The sequence below is a fragment of the Thunnus maccoyii genome, chromosome 20 (assembly GCF_910596095.1).
Source record: "Thunnus maccoyii chromosome 20, fThuMac1.1, whole genome shotgun sequence".
Lineage (NCBI taxonomy): Eukaryota > Metazoa > Chordata > Actinopteri > Scombriformes > Scombridae > Thunnus > Thunnus maccoyii.
The window spans coordinates 6,122,770-6,145,627 of NC_056552.1; the positions used below are offsets into that span (position 1 = coordinate 6,122,770).

The following is a 22,858-nucleotide window of genomic DNA, read 5'->3' on the forward strand; positions in this document are numbered from 1 at the left end:
GATTTGCTGGATGTAAATGGGTGAAAAATCATACTCCACTGTCTAGGCAGACATGTCCCAACTCTCTATTATTGTTTGTGTTCCCAGAACGCAATGCAAAATACCACAAAGTGTAAAATACTGTTATCTTTCGTCTGAGCCATTTCACCAAACCAAATTAACAGTAATGTAGTGCATTTAAGGATAACAGGATTATACTGTTGACATTTTGATGGAAAAATAACAGAAGTTTCTAACAGTGAAGCCTCCCCAGCAGACCGGCACTGAGCTCCACTAAATTAAAGAAATAAAAAGGAACTACAAACAAGATTACATATAATTAATATAGCCCTCCATCTGCATACACAATAAAATCAATTTAAAGTTATCTGGGCCCTCCTAATCACTGTGATATGGAAAGGTCGACAGCCAGGAAGACTCACGGGGAGCACTAGGCTAAAACAATAAATCACAGTTAGCTATCTAAAACAAGGTAGCTTTTAAAATGCAAATATCAGCCCACATATTTTCATCAGAGTACGTGTCAGGAGCGAGAGGAAGGCAGAAAGCTAAGAGGTGTCTTACCCTCAGCCTGATTGATAGGAAGGGAGGGGTTGGCAAACAGACAAGGGTTGCATTCAAGAGCACTCAGAGGAAGTGTTTCCTACTGCTCCCTATCACAAAGACAAACAGTTTACTCATGATCATAAAATAATGATATTGTAATCTAAAAAAAAAAAAACCAAGTTTGTTATGTTGAGATAAAATATATTTTCTCAAAAGAAACCCCTCTTCACCAATTTCCACTAAGTGCCCCAAAAACTCAATTAATTTATCCTTGTCTGTGGATTTTTTAAAAGTTTATTAATCATTTTAATTCAAATTGGTTTAATGAACCGTGATTCTTGTTACTGACATACAGAAATCATACAGCAGTCACATTAACAAAACAAAAACACCACAACAACACAGATTCAAGAAACAAAATAAAGATTAAGTCAAATGAAATAAAACAAACTATAATTAGTGTGTGATAAAGCATTAAAATCTGTCAGGTGTCATAGTAATGAATGTGTGATTGATGATCTTTGAACAGCCTGAACTTCCAGAAAAACTCTGGCACTGGTTCCCAACCTGGGGTTCCCGCCCATCACCAGGGGTCACCAAATCTTCACGGGGGGTCGCGAGGCCTTCTTGAAATCAAGGGGTGTAAGAGAACTTAAACATATATATACACACTATATCTCAGCATTTCATTAATTTATGTGAAGAAAACAATCATTTTTAAAGTTTATATTGTTATTTAAAATATAAACTTCTCATGATGATAAGGGCACGCTGACAACATAAACACAAGCTGTATTCGCAGAGCCTTCACTCGCTGTTAAATAGCCTCAACCTAAAAAGTGTGCAGTTAAACAACCAAAGAGCTAATAGAGCAATGGCCAAGCATCAGGGAGAAGAAAACACTGAATTTGTCAAAAAATGTCTAGTAGTATGTAAGTTAGTTAAAATGTAAAAAAAAAAAAAAAAAAAGCCTACAGACAGTGAATCAACAGAGGAATAAATAGTTCATAAAAATATAAGGAAAACTAATCTCTGATGCACATGAAATTAATTCAAATTGCTAGTTTTGCACAGAATCAATTAATACATTCACTCCTTCATTTAGTTGGAGCCGCCGTTGTGTGGGAGCGGCTCGGGTCAACGCTCGCAGTGTTAACGCTCTCAACAGATGAAAAAACGTCACAGATAAGCCCCGCCCCCCCATACGCCACCATCACCGCGCGCTCAAGAAAGAGAACGTGCTCTCACTAAGTCAAGCTTGGAGTGCTTAGCGCGAGACAAACCGGAAATAGGTGCGTTTACCTTTCAGAATTAATTTTAGGGCTCTACTTAATGATTCGTTTTTTTTGAGTACTTGATTAGTACTTAATTAGTCTGTAAAATCTCAGAAATATTGACAGTGTTCAACATGGTGTTCACTGGATGTGGACATTTACTGCTTATTTGCTTATTTTTCAGAACACACCATAGTTTTGACAGTACAAACTTGACCTCAAATGAACTGTAACTGTAGCAGCTGAGCATGGTGCAGTCAGTACAAGTTAATTTCCTCAGTCATATTACCTGCTCCACTCCCAGATTACACCAAACATCTATAGTAAAAACTATATCTGTAGTCATGTCTCCCCTAAAATATTTTGTTACAGAGGTGGCTTGGTCTGGGGGTATATTTTCAGTGGCACAGATGCTACTGAATGATGATAGAAATATTAAAGGAATATTATAGGAATAGTACAGCCATCAGTGTGTTTCTATGATCCTCTCGCTCTTCCATAATTACTCGTTCCTTTGATCATGAAGGTGACACTAGTCTATATAGTATATACGCTACAATACAGCAGGTTAACGAGGGGGATGCATTTTGGTCATTTTGCTAACAAGGGGGATGCACCCCACCCCCTGACATCACCTACTGTACATATAGGTATAGTGCTATATACACAGTGTACAGTATACTACTTTTAATACTACAGGTACTTTGGTATCGCAACGTTTCTATCTCGATGACCTAAAACAGCTTTTAGTTCCATTCAGATCATCATATTCACACAACCTTTTTTTTAAAATTGTGCCTAGAATTGTTAAAGAAATTGGGAGACTGAAATAATTGGCTTAACTCACTCTGATCGCTTACTTCTTTCCATGACTTCAAGACTTCTTCATTTGTATACCTTAAATCTACTTGTTCTTGTTTTTGATTGTATTTAACCTCATTTTAGTTGATAAGTAGACTCAGTACTTTGACATAATGTTATTTGATCTATTCATTTATTTCTCGTTCATTCTTTGAACAGATGACACGTGTATCAGATGTGTGTGAGAGCCCTTATGTGTATGTCCATGTTGATGTCACTATGTTGATTGTTTTGTGTAGTTGTATTGTGTGATGTACTGTCAGTATTATAATTGATGTGTTTTGTTTTGTTTAAATGTTGCAACTTTTATGTTTTGTGCCTGACAACCACCTCGTAAACGAGACGGTGCATCTAATTAAATTTTGAAATAAATAATTACTCACATATAAACAGGTTTCTATAGTTTGATCGATTCATCTATTGATTCCTTTGAGTTCAAAGTTTAGGTTTTATGTTGAAAGCCCTAACCGGAAACGCGTTTTTTGATTTTAGCTAGCTTGAAAGCTAACATCACAGTGAGTGACAGTGGGGAAGTGCATCTGGCACCGCATCCTCTCGGTGACATCCAGCTAATATCAGCTGGATAAACGAGCCGCAGTCAGACTGTAGCCTGTCAGCGGGCCTGTTCACATCGACTTCTCACCTTAAAAAAACCCTCCAGAAACGTCCGGGACCCGGAGGAAGAAAATCCGAGGAAAGATGAACGAGAGTGAGCTCAATTCCCCGCTGGCGGAGTACGATTTCGAGCGGCGTTTCGACGAAAGACGAGCCCTGGAATGGATGCAGGAGAACTGGTGAGTAGAGCAGGAAATATTAGCATGTAGAAATGCCAGAAAAGAAGTAGAAAATATATCCTCCTCCTCCTCCTCCTCCTCTCCGGTAGACAGTTGTGGGTGGGGGGCTCCGTCTGTACTGCATGTCCTGTCAGGGCTGCTCGCCATGCGGACCCGGTGTCTGTCTGTCTGCCTGCCTCACGTTGTTGTTTTTTTTTTTTTTAATGACTCACATCTTCCTACATTATAATGCACACTAATGAGTCGCAGCTCACTTAAAAAAAACCCACTTAAAATCAGCCAAAGACAGCTTAAGAAGCTGGGGAAACCCCCCTTTACCCGCTTTTATTCAAACGTCCTTGAGGATGCACGACATGACTTCATCTGTGCTCCCATAGGCCAGACATGCTGAACAACAGCCTTTTAATAACAATTCAATTTGATGCTAAAAAGACTGTAAATGTGGCAGATATCCACTTTATGTGACTAACTCAGACTGCTGAAGCCTCATATGAGCTTCACATCAACTTTTAAATGCATTTCTGCACAAAATGACTGTGTGGACACATTTTGGATTTTGCATCACTTACATTGAAAGCACATTTGAAGGGGATCTTTTAATAGCCAGTATGAACAGGAGGAAAACCTCTTTCACTGTTCATACGGGCACCTGACTGTTGTTTTAAAACATGAAAATAGAGAGGTGGCCTAGTATGTGCAGCACAAATGATGTCACCGAAACAAACAGAAAGCAAAAATGTGGAATCACTGCTCTCAAAAAATACCTTTGTCAGTGTCCAATAAAACATCTTGCAGAGAGAGGGAGTGATCCCTCACCCAGCAGTCTTCCAGGGAAACCCAGTAAGACCACATTCTTTTAGCTTCACTTTGATTCAGCTGTGCGAGACCGAAACCTAATACAGCTGTTACAGAACGAATTAAGCTGTCAAATGAAGACTCATAAAGCTCAGGAGAAAGTGCAACGCCAGCCAGATGCATCCCATTTCTCCTCCAAACCAGCTTAAATTTCCACATTTGTGCACACAGCAGCATAAAAAAAAAAATCTAGACACCTGAAAGAGTTACAAGTGAATAATCGCAGGGGAGCTTGGCTGTGTTTTTTTTTTCTTTGTGTGTGTGTGTGTGTGTGTGTGTGTGTGTAATGTTTGGACCTACTTCAGCATTCCTTCTGCTGAGTAGTGGCGTAACTTTGCTGTAAAGGCACTCAGTTGCCATAAAAGGAGGGTCTGATGTTCAGCCATTCAGACACACCTCGAGCTGGAGTACTTAAACATCTTGACTGAGCCTTCACCTTATCTGCTATCACTTACCCAATACACCTGAAACTTCTTCTCTCTCTCTGACGCAACCAATGAAAACGTGAGATCAAGGAGACCCCCCCACAGGTGACACAATCCTTACGCAAGAAACGCTACAGTTATCCAGGGCTGCACCTATTTTCATTATAAATTAATCTGCAGATTATTTTCTTGATTAATCATTTTGTCTATAAAATTTCAGAAAATAGTGAAAAACGCCTGCTATGATTTCGTAGAGGTCACGGTAATGGTCATTCAGTTTACTGTCACGTATGACAAAGAAAACCATAAAATTCCCAAATTTCAGAAGCTGCAACCATCCATTTTTTTGGCATTTTTGCTTAGATGACAAAAACAATTAACTTACTTTTGCAGCTCCACAATTGTTTGTACATTTTAATCATAAATCTACCTCGTTAGATTAACTTTTTAGGCAATAAAGGAAGGAAATTGTAGCAGCGGCTCAGGTGGAGCTCGGCCCTCTCATAGGGGAGCTCAGGTGTCTCTTTTGATGCTTCTGTCAATAAAATGTCATTTAATATATATAAAAAAAGCAGAAGAAAACATCTGCAATTCCTTTTTTTGTCTGACAAACTGTCCAAAAGCCAAAAGTATCATATTTACAGTAAATACAGTAAAACAGACAAACAAGCAGCAGATCCTCCCTGTTGACAAGCTGGAAACACTGAATGTTTGACATTTTTGCTTTGTGAATGATTTATAAATTTTTAATTGATTATCAGAACTGTTAATTAATGAGATACATTTTTTGTTGTTCAACAAAAGGACAACACTATACACACTCTTATTTTTTCATTTAACAAAAGAAACCGAACATCTTCAATATTAAATATTCTCTAAACGCAAACAGCCGGACGAGAACTTTACAGTCTAAAATTGGCAAAATAAAGATTTAAATGATAAAATATCAGATCAATGAATATGTATTATGAATCTGATCAGACTAGGGATGATTATTGTAGGTTTATTGACAACATATCAGACGTTGCCAGACTTATTTCCATCTTTGGTATTTTCACTGATAATTAACTATTCAACAGTACGGGGACGGGAGTTGATTGGTTGACATGAAGACGCATCACAACACAAGAACCAAACGTAGACGTGACGTAAACAAGTAGTCGACAAAATGTTTCTGGATGTTCTCAAAGACAAAAGGCAACACAGACACACGTAACGTCACATCAGAAGAAAACGCAATGACAAAAAAAGTGATCATATCTATAAAATGTCATAAAATGGTGAAAAATGTCTTGTTATTATCTCCCACAGTCAAAGGTGACGTCTTCAAATGTCTTGTTTTCGTCTGACCAACAGTCCAAAACCAAAATATACTCAGTTTACTGTCATATATAACAAAGAAAAGCATTAAATCATCACATTTGAGAAGCTCAAATAAGTTAATTTTGTGGTATTTTTTGCTTTAAAAATGATTAAAGCAAATACTTGATTGTGAAAATAGTTGCCAATTAATTTCCTGCCTATCAGCTAATTGATTAATGGACTGTTTTCATTGCAGCTCTAGACGAGACATTCAGTGTCAACTTTTAGAGGACACACACACTGACAGAGTTTGTGGGAGTAATTAAAGAGGAGCCAGCGTTGCGTTACTCAGAGAGGGAGGCATCCTCTGACCGTCAGCTCCTGTTTTCAGGCAGTATTAATGAGTCGCACACCTTTTATCCTGCAACATTAGCTCTCCCGACGCTCTCCGTCAGTCTTACACAAACACACTCAGATATCTCTCGTTCCTGGAAGAGCTACTGAGCACCAGAGTCAAATTCCTTCTTTATTTCTTTGCAGGTCTGAAGCCACCCTGATAAAGACACACCTCATCTTCAGGATTTAGATAAGTTAGTTAGCAGATGACCTTTTGGCAGGATGTTATTTCCCCAAAGGTTATATTTTATTTTAAAGAAGTGTAGGTGGTCTTCATTAGAGATGCACTGATAACTCAGCTATCTGTGGACTCCGGGTGTCAATCTGATACTAGTGCACTGTTGGGTAACATGGTAATGGAGCGACAGACCGTAATTCTGATTCATCGTTAGTTAATTGTAATTTATTGTGCAAGAATGCTAGCATTAAATGTTTCGCCTGGAGCTGCAACGATTTGTTCAATGAATCAGCAACTGTCATTTCCAGGTCTATATTTTTATTCTGAAGCATGATTTACAGTTTAAAAACTCCTTATTAATGTTAAACTGGTCCTTTATGCAGCTCCTCCTCCTCAGTTCAGCCTCTGTCTGTAACAGCCCATCTCCTGATGAGCCCACTCCGCTCTGATTGGCCGGCCTCAGGAAGCTTCCTCCGCCTCCGAAGGCTAAACAAACTATAGTAGTCAGATTTGACTTCTTATATATAGGGCAGTGGAGGCCTAAAGGTTAGCGAAGTGAGCTTGTGACTGGAGGGGGTCGCTGGTTCAATCCCCCCCCCACCCCCCCCTGGACCAGCAGGATAAATGTGGGCTGCTGGACCCTCCCTCATCACCACCACTGAGGTGCCCTTGAACGAGACCCTTAACCCCAGCCTTATCAACAACCTTAGCAGCAAAGGCTGTTTGTGACATCATCATGAGGATGATGTAAAGGTTAAATTGCGTTAAGAGCAGGCTGAAGCCCTGACTTTTGACTTGAAGGCAGCATGTTTACACACGTTCACCTTCAAGTTTTGTTACTTTGACCAACATCCGACATCATCACCATCAGTATAAAAATGACAGAGACTCACTTAAGATTAAACAATCATTCATTTAATCCAAAAAAAAAACCCCAACAGATTAACTGAGGATGGAAAATAATGATTATCTGCAGCTTTATTAAATATTTAACACCTTCAGTTCCCACCAGGAGAATCTGCTGCTTCATGCAGGTTTTTCTGCATCTCGCAGGGACAGACTGGCATCGGCTATCAGGAGCCCCTGTAGCCTTAACTGGGTCAAGCAGCAGCAACAGCAGCATCTACTCAGTCTAATATGTATTGTGCCAATCTGGATTAGTCATCTGCTCTATTCCCGAACCACCTCTGACACACACACACATGCATGCAGCCTCACAGATGTAATTCAAACACAGACTCTTTATTGACTGTAGGTAAAGACAGGATTTTTACTTTTTGCTGCAGCAGCAGTTTCGTGACGCACGCGTTAACTTTCATCTCGTTTCTGCCTGAGCTCAGAAGTCGACCTTTTCTGTTCTGTCACCACATGTTTTGGTGCCAGCTGTAATTGAAATGGTATCAGTGGTTGCCGATAAGCCAGAGCAGGAGCAGTGCCCAGTTAAAATTGCCTCATCACTCGGACGTGGCGCTCTAAATGGTCAGTGTGTCAACGACTAATCTCTTGCTTAATCTCTTGCAATGATTACAAACGAGGATAAATAAACTGCTAGTTCCCAGAGCGGATGATAGCTTTATAAAAGAGGTGTTTTTTTTAATCTAGAGTTAAAAGAAAACAATATGTTGCATCTGTACAAGGTGCATCAACTAGACAAACAGCTCCGGTCTGCAGACAGTCACATCATGTCATATTTGTTTTTTAATTGCAATGGTCTGGTCCGTTCACCCTAATTGTGTAATATTCTTATGCAACAGCACTACATCTGTATCATCATCTTGTGTGTCAGGGTCTGACTGAGGTGATTTAGGGTGATTTAACAGGGCTGTTTGTCAGGGGGAAGTCATCCTCTTCCTCTTTTTGTAGCCTGATGGAGTTCAAAGTACAGCACACACACACACGTCAGGCTGGATGACAGGAGAGGTCATCGTCTGTCATCCTTTATTTGATTACTTGTAAGACAAATAGCCAGTATTCTATATATATATATATATATATATATATTTACTATGTAAACATGTTTTCAGTTGTAGTTTTATCAGTAAAATTTCCACAAGTTTGCAGGTGTTATATGCTGCAATTTACAGCTTCAACAATAAGTCGGTTATTTATTTTGAAGCCAAACTGCCAAACATTTGCTGGTTTCAGCTTCTCAAATGTGAGGATTTGAAACATTACGGTACAATATATAACCGTAAAATGAACATGTCAGTCAGACAAAACAAGACAAATTGTAACGAGCATTTCTGTGACATTTTATAGACAAAACGTATAATCTGCTTATTAATTGATAATAGAAATAATTGTTTGTTGCAGCTGTACTACATTTGCAATTTGTGCTTTGACAATGTTTCATGTTATAGAATAAAAAGTGTAGAGCACAATAGATGTTAAAATATTAATAGTAATACAATATAATGCAAAGTAACCGAAGGTCACAGAGGAGCTGATGTGCACTGTTGAGATTTAGAAGGATGTGTTGTTGAGATTAACATCAAGCAGGTTGATTAGTTGATTCATTTCCTGGAGGCTGTAAACGTTTTACACACAAGTATAATAGAGCTGCAGCTGTTTTCATTATTGATTAATTAATCGTTGATTAAATTGTTTTGCTTAAAGAATGAGTAACTATCAGATCAAAGAACATGTGAGACTATGAATCAGACCATACTAGAGCTGCAGCTTATAATTATTTTCATTATTAATTAAATTATTTGGTAAATTATCTCTAAATTGTCATAAAATAGTGAAAAATTATAATTATAATATCCTAGTGTCTAAAAGCGATGCCTTCAAATGTCATATTTTGTCCGAAAACGGTCCAAAACCCCAAAGATAATCTGTTTGCTATCAATTATCAGAATATTTTCTGTTAATCAATTAATTGACTAATAATTGCGGCTCCAAAGTAAACGGCTACAATAAAGGAGAAGCGATATTCTAGTTTAATACACCATAATAATACCATACAGTCTATAAACACTGACGGTATTATTAAAGATATTGTGAGTTTTTTCTGTATTTTATATTTAGGTGTTTGTATTATTTTGTTTATTCCTTCTATGCTAAAAATAACACATATTGTTTGCAGGTCCTGAGTTGATATGACATGAAATATTTTGTTAATTATCAGTCTATTCTGTTGTGTTTATGAGCGTATTTGCGATGTGTGTTTTCTCCTCCACAGGAGCAAGTCGTTCATGTTCTGTGGCCTGTATGCTGCGCTCGTATTCGGCGGTCAGCACTTCATGAGGGAAAGACCAAAACTGAACCTGCGACGCCCGCTAGTGCTGTGGTCACTCAGCCTGGCCATCTTCAGGTGAGTGACAGCGGAAACGATTCATCAATTTATTATTTCAACAGATTCATCAACACCAATTTTGACAATCTATTAACTGGAAACACTTTACTTTAAGGCCCCCTTTAGTAAATCTTATATATAATGCACTATAATGTAGTTGTTTGCAGATATAAGTGTTTATTAATGTATATTTTGTATAATAGGTTCTTATAACTACATTATAGTGTGTTACAAACCATTTATTCCATTTATTAACTGTTCATATACTGCTTTAAAAAGCTTTATAGGGGGATCTGCAGGAAAGAGGTTCCCATTAATCGTTTAAATCATTTTTCAAACAAAGATACCAAACATTTATTGTATGAAGGTCTAACAAGAGAACAAAGGATGCAGCAGTGTGAAGGTGACCTGCAGCTCTCTCCTGTTTACTGGAGCACAAAATAATTTGGAGGTGTGAAAAGCAAAGTTTAGTCTCATTCCTCTGAGGGGAGAGCAGTTTGTGTCTGTAAACGGGAAAATGTTACCTAAGATTTAACCGTAACTTAGATGTAAGTCATTTCTTTATGGAGCAGACTTTATATGCACAAAATTTGAAGCTCACTGTCGTCTAAGATATTATGAAAATGCTCCTGTGTGCACGATCCATCTTGTAATGTTATTGCAGCGTTGAAACCATTCAGAGAAAATTGTTTCCTCAATTACAATTAATATCGCACCGTCGGAATCTCGATGACGTTTTCCGCAGCGGTCGATGTCAGCGGGGTCGAGTGAGTTCAGGGAGAGAGAGAGAGCGTGTACTCTGAGAAAACCAGTCAGATGACGCAAATGTCATCGACACATTCCTCCCTGGATTTGAAGCTGTGTACTGTCAACTTATAGGAAAAAAAAAGATCTTTACATCTAAGCTAAGCTAAAACACTCATCGTGTGTCTCACCTCAGGGAAAATGTGCTTCTATGATGCTGATTTATGTATTTTTTAGCCTTTATAGATTGCTGTGAGTTCACTTAAGCCCTTTTGAATTAGAAGGCTATATTTTATTTAAATGTCATTATATGAGAGAACCTGGATTACAGTAATACCCTGGTGAATTATGTAATTTATGTGAAATCCAATTACCATTTGAAAACCACACTTTCATATTTAAAGCAGCTGCTACTTTTGCGTCCAAAGCAAAACAAAACAAACAAACAAAAAAAAAAAAAGATCCACAAAAATCCAAATGTGGCGCCTGAAATGTAATCGCTGCCAGGAGAGTTTGTAGAGATTGTGACCCAGTTGGCTTCTGTCCTGAGCGTTGAGCCCTCCCTCTAATCTTAATCCCACAGCAGTGGGCACAACCTGGCCTCTCCACCCCTCAGCTGTCATGCATACAGGACATGATACTGGAAGACCGGGTGTCCCGGGTTACTGGGTCTCTTTCCTGTCTTTCCTGTAGCACTACAGACTTTACACGACCTTGTGAATTAGAAACTGTTATGAACATAATCCGTATTAGAGTGAGGATGAGAGGAATTGCCCACATAGAGCGGCGCCACATATATAAATATGGACGTCCCCTCCATGTTAGCGAATGGGACATGAGCCAAACTAAAAAAATCAGAGTACACGTCAAATAAATTTTTCCCCAAAGATGCTTTCTGTCATTTTAGGTAGTTCTTCTCACTCTAATGTTTGTCCACATGCTCAGTTTTTCTGATAAGTTAGTTTTTATCAAGCTATTTGATGATATAAAAATGAGGTGTTACATCATGATTGACAGCGCAGACTCTGGCTCTGAATGACGTCACTCAAGCAAGATGGCAGCTCCCGGAAAGGAGAAAGTTTGCTTCACTTTTGCATAGCGGTAGGAAGTGGAGACGCGTTGTCTGTATTTATATACAGTCAATGGTTTTTACAGATTTGAAAATCAGAATATTTCCTGGATTCATCATTGATGGACGTATCGAGACAATAACGATGATGGAGGGAGTCTCTCATTTTAAACTGCACACAGCGACTCCATTCATAGTTTTTTAGTTGAATGTTTTCTGCAGAGCAACGAAGAGAAGTCTTAGCTAAACCAGGGTTATTATAGTTAGCTAAAAATAAAATAAAAACTAGACTTGAGAAAAAAATGGAAAACTAACTGAAACGATATTGTTGACTTACAAAACTAACTGACAAATAAAATAAAAATATACAGAAAATGTCTAGTTTTTGTCAATTTGGTCAAATTTGTCAACACATCAAGCATGAGGAGACATCGATGCATGTTTATTAAGACCAGGATGTCTACATGACTGTGAGTCAACTGCCTTCACAAAGTTTTTATTGTAAAACATAGTCTGAACTTCTTAAATCTTTCCCCTGACAAAATCTTTCCCCTGACAAATACGCCCCAAACTATAATAAAAAAAACCCATAAAACTATTACTGAAACTAGACAAAATGAAACTGAAATGAGCAAATCCACTCGGGAAACTAAATGAAACTAAACTGAATTGAAAACAAAAATGAAATGAAAATAGAAACTGATGAAAAATACAAAACAATAATAACTTTGAGCTAAACTAGAATATAACAAATCTTAAAATCAATTGGTAAACTTCTTGAAAAATATAAATCTTAGCAGAATGCAGCTAATCCTTATGAGTCATTTCCACCCTCTCAAGTTCTCAAGTGTGTTCGGATTGCTGCGCAGATAAAAACTATGATTACAGTATACTGTGACCGCAGGGCTCTTAGAGAGTTTTATTGCCATTACAGGGATGAGTAACGTTGAGTCTTTGTGGCTCGTTGCAGACGGGAACAATGCACATGTGGAATGTACTGCCGCCATGGTTCAGCAGTGTTTTTATGAGAAACAGTGCCGTGTGCTGTAAAAAGGTTTAGGTTTTAGGCTGACGAAATGGGATGTTTTCATTTTCAGCCCCTACAGAATTATTACACTTTAAAAGAGCGCTCCACAGATTTAGCATCAGACTCATGATGGACAGATTTTTTCAGATTTCTTTTAAAAAAAGGATCATAAACGACGCAGCAGAACCAGAGATATAATCTTTTTTCTTCCATGTATTCTTCAAGACTACATTACCCACAATGCACCTCCATCACCAACAGTTTGGTCATAGATTCGGGTGTGTTATGCTAGTAGCGGCTAATGTAGCCTTGAGCGGGATACAAAGCTCTACTGACCTCACTTCTCTCTAACTTCAAACCCAAACTTGTAGTGTGACGAAGCAGCAGTGCTTCCCAACACTTTTTAAAAGTACAATATGTAAGAAGTGTTGACTTCATACTCCACACTCCAAATCAGATGAGGGCAGCGTATCACCAGAAAGTTGGGGTGTCCGCTACATTACGCTACACTATGTTAGCTTAGGGCAGATTGGACCCTACAGTGACTCACTATTGCCAGTGGTGAGGTACCAGTGGTATTACGAGCTGGTTAGCATGCTAGCTTAAGTAGATATCTCTGTAACACAATATATAGACGTCTAAGGTTTTAAACTGATATATACATAATACATAATTCTTACATACCTTTAAACACACTGTGACAGTGTAAAATTAGTGAATTTCCACTCTAACACAACAGAATGCCAGACTGAGACTGTTCTTCCTAGAGTGATAAAAACTAATGTATTGGATGATTAAAACTGTTGTGAAAAGCCTTCAGGGTGACACTGTTGTCTGCTGACAACAAAGTAACCTTCAAATAGCCTGTTAAATTGCAAGAATAACTAAGGAAGGTGAGACTTTATTAAATTAAACAACACCTATTTCGCTATGAATTCAAATGTGGCCAAAGTTTTGTAACATGGTCACAGTTTATGCACTCTACTACAGGTATCAGGTGAATTGGCAGCATCATAGAAGCACAAACATTAACTCTGAGAAATAAAGTCATTTTGGACATTCAGTTTTCAGTTCAGGAAGGTAGACACTGTTTTAAGAGGATTCTTGGAGGCTCAAAAAGTGGGGTCTGCTGTTTCCACCAATGATGAATAACATCACTGTTATTTGTATGCTAATGTGTTTGCATGGTGTCTTTCCCCTCTGCAGTATCATAGGAGCAGTCAGGACCGGACTGTACATGATGCACGTCCTCACAACCAGCGGCTTCAAACAGTCGGTGTGTGACAACAGTTTCTACAGCGCCCCCGTCAGCAAATTCTGGGCCTACGCCTTTGTTCTTAGCAAGGCACCCGAGCTGGGTAAGGCTTCCTGCAATCTTTCCTGATATAGTTGTCTGTACTGGCCGGGGAAGGTGTGCATATGTCATCATTAAAGCAGCATTACACACAGACACAGTAGTTGCTGAAGTGATACTGACAAGTTCGAAAGACGTGTTGATGTCAAGGTTAAAATGAAGCTAAATTTGATTGAAAAGTGAGCGTTTTATAGATGTTAAACTTAGTTAAAGCTGCAAGCAGCGTTGGTCGGGACCTCGCACTCTGGCCTGTCGGGATCAGATCATTTTGCTTTTTAAAAATGAGGGATATTTCTTACAAGTGTGGTGTGCTTTTATTTTGAAAGATTGATTTGATTGACATGTGTACTGTCAGGTGTGTAGAGACAATAAATAACTGCAGCTGGACACAGAAAAATACTCACATATTTAAATGGAGAGTGTGAGCGAACCCACACCTTCTTGAACATTTACTGCTTCCACATAGTTTTAGATACAGACTTCATTTGAACTTTAAATGAGTCACGAGACTTTGACCTACAAATCTTGAATTTACATGTTTTTTCTATCTTTTATTGTTTTTGAGATATTAGAGTGTGAGTTTTAAAGTCTTTTCTTGCTCCTCCTGTGATTTTATGAGTGTGTATTGCGGAATGTTTCACAGCACTGAGGGAGTGACATCACCAGGAGCAGTTGGAGAGGAGGATTTTAGAGTACGCTTTTTGTGAAATCTCCTTATAAATCCCATGACTTTGGCCAAATCTTACATTAAAAATCATATTTTAGTAGGAAATTTCGTGGCGAATCCATTGATACAGGTTTGAAAGTGGTCAGACTTATAGTTTAGACATCGGAAGCCTCTGTTTGACACAAAGTTCATGCCTCCCCATTGTTTTACATTGTAGGCTGTGATGTGGCACTGCAACTTTCAGGGCTTATAAAATCCAAACCGTTCAAGTTATTACAAAGTTTTTAACAACCTTTTTTCAGCTTAGTGTCATAAGTCATCTATTAAAGTTTGAATCTGATACCATTAACGTCCTCGGTGGAGGAGATAGTGTTTGTTCAGGGTCCAAAATTGGGGCAAAGTCTTAAAAAGACTAATTGCGGACTTCCTGTTGGATTTAGGTCAGGGGTGTCAGTGTATGATTTGTAGGTCTTGATGAGACAAATAATTGAGTTTTGGTTTGATCTCTCTATGACATTCGTACAGGCCGTGGTGGCCATTTTAGTTACATAGGTGGCGCTAGAGAGCACATTTTGGCACTTTGGGGTTTAATTTTTACATTTTATCAAATTTTTCACCAGCTCTGATGTGTGTGCCAAATTTGGTGAGTTTTTGAGCATGTTTAGGGGGTCAAATTTAGGTCTGAAGTGGCGTAATAATAAAGAAAGAAAGAAACAAACAATAGGGTTTTACAGTAGTCCTCTTCCTTTTGAGCTCGGTCCCTAAATATAACCATTGTTTCTGCAGCTTTTAAATGGCGATATTCCAGTGTGACGTAGGGCCTGAATACATGTTGAAATAGGGTCATTGAAATGCTGTGAAAACACCAGTTATATATAACCTAGCGTCTAAAATATCATTAACTTTTCAACTACATTTAGCCCACTCTTAACCTCAAGATCCACACATCTTTTAAATGTTTACTGGGAACAATTTAAAATGAGATTCTTAAACAGACCTCCAGGTAATGTCAGATAATTACCTAAAAGGACTTTAACTGAAATCCATTGTAGATTAGATTTCCCTGAAACAGAAGGAGTAGCAGTAACGTCACAGACTGTAAAAGGCTGCTTACATGAGACCTACAGGACGTTTACATGCTTAGACAGTCATAAACTTTAACCTTGAGCGACCAAATCTTTTTACTCTTGAGGTATGTTCCTTGAAGCACTTAAACTTTCCAGTAAATCCATCAGTAAACAGTTATCTTAGCTGGTTCTCAGGGTGGGGATGCTATCTCTGTGTCTGCAGGGTAATATAGCCTGTTCTGTCCGACAGAGAGCTGATTGCTCTGGGAAATGGAGGCAGATGCTGAAGTGGCAAGAAAACTCCATTAGTGCATGATTGAAGCAGGCGATGCTTCCTCAGCTGCAGACAGGAAGGATGTCTTCATCGTCCTACTGATCAGGCCATTCGTTTACGACAGGATATGAACTGTAGTAGACCTACTTTTATCTACGCAGATGGACTTTTAACGGATAATTCCACTTTATTACATCAGGACTTATTTTTGTAGGTTTGGCAAACATTGCACTCACCAGAGTAACGGTTGAGATTTGGAAACATTTGGCGAGATGACTGCAACACAGTCAGACGATCAGACGGGTTGTAAACAAGCCAACAGTTCAGGTTAAGAAAACCACTTTATTTGGAGGTAACACAGAAAATGAGCGGCCCAGAAGTGTTGTTAATAGTCACTCATCACATAAGAAAACAGTGTGGGTAAATACAGGAGGTCAAAGTTAAACCAGGAAGACGGTCTGTAAATTTCGATGTATTTCACCTTAATTTTCTCTCTCAAACAAGTTTTAACTATCTCGGAGGTTTCTGTTTAAAAGCCGATTGACTGCTTGAGTTTCTTAACCTGTCAGACTTCTTTTAAGGGGTGAAACTGTGTTCTCAGATCTTAGAAATGACATTATTACAGATAGGAATTTTGATATGTTACAGTGAGGAAAAGAACAGGTGTAATAATGACGGTTGAATTCCATTTAGATGCTTCACCGGGAAACTGGAACAGAGGAGGCCATTGACAGAAAATTAATCTGCAACTATTTTGATCATTTATTGAACGTCTAAGTAATTTTTCAGGCAAGAACGCCAAACATTTCCTAGTTCCAGTTTCACAAATGTAAAGATTTTCTGCTTTTCTTTGTCTTATGTGACTATAACTGAAATTTGATGGCATCACCTTGGGCTTTAATAAATAGTGAAGGGCATTTTCACCATTATCTGACATTTATAGACCAAATGTTTAATCTATTAATAGAGAAAATAATTGTTAGATGCAGCCCTAGAATGGAGCCATTGTTAATGTTGTGCTTTTCCTACTATGACAAGTCAAAATGTCTGCTGTAAAAAAAGGCGAAATTCCGCTTTTACAATCTTCATGTTAAGATATAAAGGACAGGGTCAAAAAGGCACAAACGTCCTTGAAATGAATGATAATGCAGTCTAAAGCCCCATAAAAGTAGAAATATGTACTTTGTACATGTGAGGGTATCAGTTTAAACTTTTATTGTTTTGCAGATACAATAAGATACTTTTCTCAGTACCTTCATTTTTTTATTGAACAAAAGAAGCCAAAGTTCTCAAATGTTATCTAAACGCAATCAGACATTTAAGAACTTTGTCTAGACATAATGGTGTAAAATTTGTAAAATTTTTAAGCAGGAACTTTCTGATGAAAGAAGTAAACAAGATTACAAATATGACCGGATATTTGATGCCAGCTTTTGGTAGTTTTTGGTACTTTTTGGTAGCTTTTTCTTATTTCAGTCAGTAAAAAAAAAAAGTGTTTTTACATTTTTCTTATTGTCAGCAAATCCCTTGTGCAGAGCCAAACCAACGATGAACTCATCCTACTTACAAGTATAATGTGTGTTGATCCAAAGCCTGATATATCTTATTCTTCTGTGTCGTAGACCTCTGTTGTTGGAGACTGAAAAGTGATCACTATCATGAGTCTTTGGAGCGTTTCTAAACAATCTAAAGTGTCCAAAACTCTTTGTGATGATGTCACTCAGTGCAGTAATGTGGCTCATTGACGTGTTTTAATAGTTTTTGGACAACAACAGAGGTCTACGGCACAGAGGAATAAGATATATCAGGCTTTGAATACACACACATTGTTGGTTTGGCTCTGCACATGAGATTTGTTCACAATAAGAAAAATATAGAAAATCGCCAGCCTTATCCTTCGAGATAAGAAACCCAGCCGTGTTACTGAACGATTTCCTCTCCCTCGTCTCTCCCAGGTGACACAGTGTTTATCGTCCTCCGGAAGCAGCGTCTCATCTTCCTGCACTGGTACCACCACATCACCGTGCTGCTCTACTCCTGGTACTCCTACAAGGACCAGGTGGCAGGCGGCGGCTGGTTCATGACCATGAACTACTTAGTTCACTCTTTCATGTACACCTACTACGCAGCCCGGGCGGCTGGACTGCGGGTGCCTCGTCCCTTCGCCATGATCATCACGGCCACCCAGATCATGCAGATGGTGATGGGCCTGGCCGTGCTGGGCCTAGTGTACCACTGGATGCATGAGGTGCGCTGTCCGTCCTATGTGGACAACATTGCGTGGGGTTCTCTAATGTACCTCAGCTACTTGGTCCTTTTTGCCTTGTTCTTCTACAACACATACCTCAAGGGCTCCTCTGTGGACAAAGGATCCAAGGCAGAGTAGCATGTTTGTACTGGGCTCTGCATTCACATCAAAGTGTGCCATAAGTAGAAATGACCAACAGTGAGGGGCCATGAATGTGTGAGTCACAACTGCACTAGTTAACTGTTTGCTGCATCCTCCTCTTGTTATGACATTTTCACTCGACCTTTTGATAGGCATCTGTAGCTCAAAACAATGATACGTCAATGATACATCAGCATTAGGAAAGACAGAGCACATTTTAATATGATCTTGTGATTAGTTGGGAGTAATGTATGTAGGAAGATAATTAAAGAAAGAGATGGAGGAATGCAATGTTTTAACATAGTTCTCACTGCATTTAAATTATTGCTTTGGCTGCATAAACTCATGACTAGTATATAAAAACAGCCATATGAGGGCCAAATGTTTGTCAGAGGTGGTTAACAAATTTTCATGTTTCAATGAAAAAGGGAATCCTTGATGTATACATAAGATCTCTGAACTAGAAAAAGCACTTGTGAATTTTACATTGTTAGGGCATTGGTCAATATTTTGGAAATTATGCTTATTTACTTTCTTTAGGAGTGAGATGAAGAGATCAATATCAGTCATGACTCAGCGTAAAGTACAGACATGTACTAAACGCTGAATCAGGACGTGTTTTGTTTAGCTTTGCATAAAGACCAAGCAACAACTACCACAACTTGAGGCTGAAGCCAATGTGGAAGAACCTTAAAGTGCAACTCCACAGACGGCAGCTAGATGCAGCTAGTGTCATCTTCTCTCTAGTAATAACAAGTCAATAATGTTTTTTCAACGAGTCATTATGGACTCAATCGCTAAATTCAGACCCTCTAATAAGTGCGCTGGTGGTCATTTTGATAATTATTGCTCCGTTAATGAGATTTGAAGGCTTATAGTAGCTTTGATGTCTGCCATGTGGGTGTTGATTGACAGCTGTGATTTACAGTTGGCTCACCTGCTGCTCTCCCCGTCTACGGGACTCGCACTGAGTCGGACTATTGTCGCAATATTTCACTAAGTTTAATGTTACTTGATGTTACTATACCTGCCCTGTTAGCACAATTTAGCTAACGTAGCTAACGTTAGCCCAAGCGTGCACCGTTCAGTGTTCCCAGTGAGCTACTGTTAGCTTGGGTCCAAGGTAGCGAGGCGTGTTTCCAGAGCGTGAAATACACTCCTTATTTGGAAGGTCCTGGCACCAAATTGAAAAGATGGCGCCGACCATAAGCTGCAACTCTGGGCTTTAAACCGGCTCCAGTGCAAACCAATGGGTGATGTCACACCTCACTACATCCATCTTTATATACAGTTTGTGATAAAGACTGAACATTTAAACTGGCTAAACATCTACAACACTTCCTGTACAACACCTGTATTTTATTTTATTTGTTTAACCAGAACATGAACAGAAATGTAAAAACTACAATCTGTAACTTTAAGGGGAGTTTTGGAACTATTTCTTAATGAACAAGAAGAGTTTATCCACCCGCTCAGTTCTGCTTTGCACTGTCTCTGGATGCCAGATACAGTGGGTGCTGTATTGTTACCAAACATGGCGACAAGACTTGGGGAAGCTGCACGCGACCAAGAAACAGTTCCAGCACATAACTGCCCCACAAACCCATAAATTGTCATTTTTACATTTCTGTTTCTGTACAGGTTTATCAAGCAAGATACATGTTAATCAGTGAGCGTCAGACTAGCTGTCTCCCTCTGCCTCCGGTCTTTACGCTATGCTACACTAACCACTTCCTGTCTCCAGCTCGGCACATGTGAAACTGATAGCGATCTTCTTATCTCACTTTCATAAAGAAAGAAAATAACTGCATTCCCCAAAATCATCAACTAGAACTTTTTAAATAGTATTTGTGGTAGTAGTAGTAGTCAGGGTTCCCACACATCCTGGAAAACCTGGAAAACAGTTGAACAATTATTCCAGTCATGGAAAACACATGGAAAAATGTCCTGGAAAATCTTGTATTGTCCTGGAAAATTATTTAATTTCTACTATTTTCCTGTAGCTGAGAATGAACTACAAGGTGATCTATCAAAGCTCCCCAAAACGGAGTTATAAGTCATAAGTTAGTTACGTTTAGGATCTTATTAACGTCCAAATGGTGTTTTATGGATGAAAGTATTTTTGAAAAAGCTGCTCTCTGTTATGTTGTGGAAACGTTGTGAACACACAACCCAACGTCACGTCACATTTTAGCCCTATCACATCTGTGTCTAACTGGATAGTGAACGTAGTATAACCAAAAAGGGAACGAAGACTTCACAAAGCACTGAATGAAATAACTGAATGTTTTCTCAATTTTTTTAGTTTTTAACAATCACCCACCACACAAACACACACATATTACACACAAATTTATAAGCTGCGAGTTGTGGTCATGTCACATGTCGCTGAGCTGTGTGGCTGATATATTTTCACCAGGTGTTATTTAAAAAAAAACAAAAAAACTCTGAAGTTGAGTTTCAGTGTCTGCTTTAACCACACAAGCACTTTCTCAAATGATACTATCTGAGTAATGAACACATTCCTCAGCTGAAAGCCGTCCCAGAGCAAGTTGCCTCCAGGAAATGGATTGTGTAATATGTTTAACATTTCTGTTTAAAGCTCTAGTCCTTCTGTCCTTATGTAGAAATCCTGTTTACATACTGTACGCACATTTTGCCTTATTCACTTCACCTGATAACAAAACAATGAGCAACTCACAGTCTGTATCTCACCTTCATGGTTAAAGTGTGTTTTAAAAGGTGGTGTCAGCCATTTACAGCCTGGGGCCAGATGTATGAAACTCTGTTAACGCTCTTTTCATCAGATTGTCGTGTTTACACATAGTTCTGTTTTATGAATCTCAATTATCGTGACCTACATGTACAAACCTGACTTCACGCCCATAGTTAGCCATAAATAGACGTAAACACGCGCTTAATTACTCCTCAATGAAAAGAAGAGCAGAGGAGGAGCGTAGTGTCACCGATTGCGGCGACCGGAGTAGTCGCCGTGTTGTGTGACCGTTACACTCGACTGTGGCTATTTATGATATGTATAATTCATCCAAAGCACCTGTAAACCATCGTTAAACATCAGAAGTTAATTAATGATCTAGTTATAGCACTTATATTGAAACAGATGTTAAAATAAAGGGCAGAAACAGGTAAATAATGTAAAAATAATATAACTGAGCACACAAAAGTGATCAAAATGAAAGATTAACACTGTAATTGACATTTTTTACCCTTTTCTAGACCAAACAACTAATCAAGTAATCAAGAAAATAATCGACAGATTAATAGTTAATGAAAAGAATCGTTAGTTGCAGCCCTTTAAAGCACTTTATGCTTTAAAAAATACAATTTTATGTGCAGAAATGGTGCATGTATGGTTTCTGTGTGTATGCATTGTTTATACATCTGGCCCCTGAACTTTAGTTAAAGGAGCAGGTTGCCCTCTTCATTTTATGTACGTGATTATACTCATCCTTCACCACATGTATTTAGTGTTTGCTCTTCTTCCCCAGTAGTGTTGAACCTTTCCTTGTGTGCTGTACAGATAATTTGAATGAATACTGTAGATACACACGGGGTAGATCAGGTGACTTTGTAATTACTGAACAATAATTTGATTCAACTTATATATTGTAGTAAAAAAAAAAAAAAAAAAAATGTGGACTGTAAAAACACAAGAGATTCAGTGATGCTTCTGCGTTAACGTGCGTCGCATATTCTGAGGTGCTGATTGTGAAATGATACGCTGAAATAGAAAATAACGGGGCTGTTGTGATCATTTGTGATGCGCTCAGTGAGCTGCTTAGAGGGAAAACAGGAGATGTCCATTGTAAATAAGGAGAATCTATTTATTTTCTTAATATATATAACATTCTCCAGCAGATCTAAAGTGTACATGTTAGATGTAACAGTGTTTGTGTTAGAATGTGCAGTTTAATTGTGCTTTAATTTGTTCTTCTTTCCATCCAAATGATGCTTTCATGCATTTTCACATTCCTTATACCTGCTGACAAACTGATCATGACACCATTTTGCCTCTTAAATGTTACAAGATCAGTCTGGTGATTTTTTTATATGTTTCTTATTATCAACAAATCTCATGTGCAGAGTCAAACCGTATGTATCTGAAGCCTGAGATATCTTATTTCTCTGTGCTGTAAAATATTAAAAACACATCAGTGAATCACACTGCTGCACTTAGGGACATGTTCCTTCGAATCGAAGGTCATGGTCATGTTTGTTTGTTTAGAAACGGCTCTAAAGACTAATAAATCATATTTTCAGTCTCTGGGGAGTAATTCTGTGTAAGGGAGACACCACTGAGCATGTGCGGGAATGTGG

General features: G+C 38.5%; 1 protein-coding gene across 1 annotated transcript; it reads left to right on the forward strand.

Annotated features, from left to right (window-relative positions):
* The first annotated feature begins 3,164 nt into the window (after positions 1-3,164).
* On the forward strand, positions 3,165-19,363 carry LOC121886987 (elongation of very long chain fatty acids protein 6-like). The gene is made up of 4 exons (XM_042397474.1): positions 3,165-3,475; positions 9,816-9,947; positions 13,976-14,127; positions 18,087-19,363. The coding sequence occupies exons 1-4, from the start codon at positions 3,381-3,383 to the stop codon at positions 18,515-18,517; spliced, it is 810 nt and encodes a 269-aa protein (XP_042253408.1). The 5' UTR covers positions 3,165-3,380; the 3' UTR covers positions 18,518-19,363.
* The last annotated feature ends 3,495 nt before the right edge of the window (positions 19,364-22,858 follow it).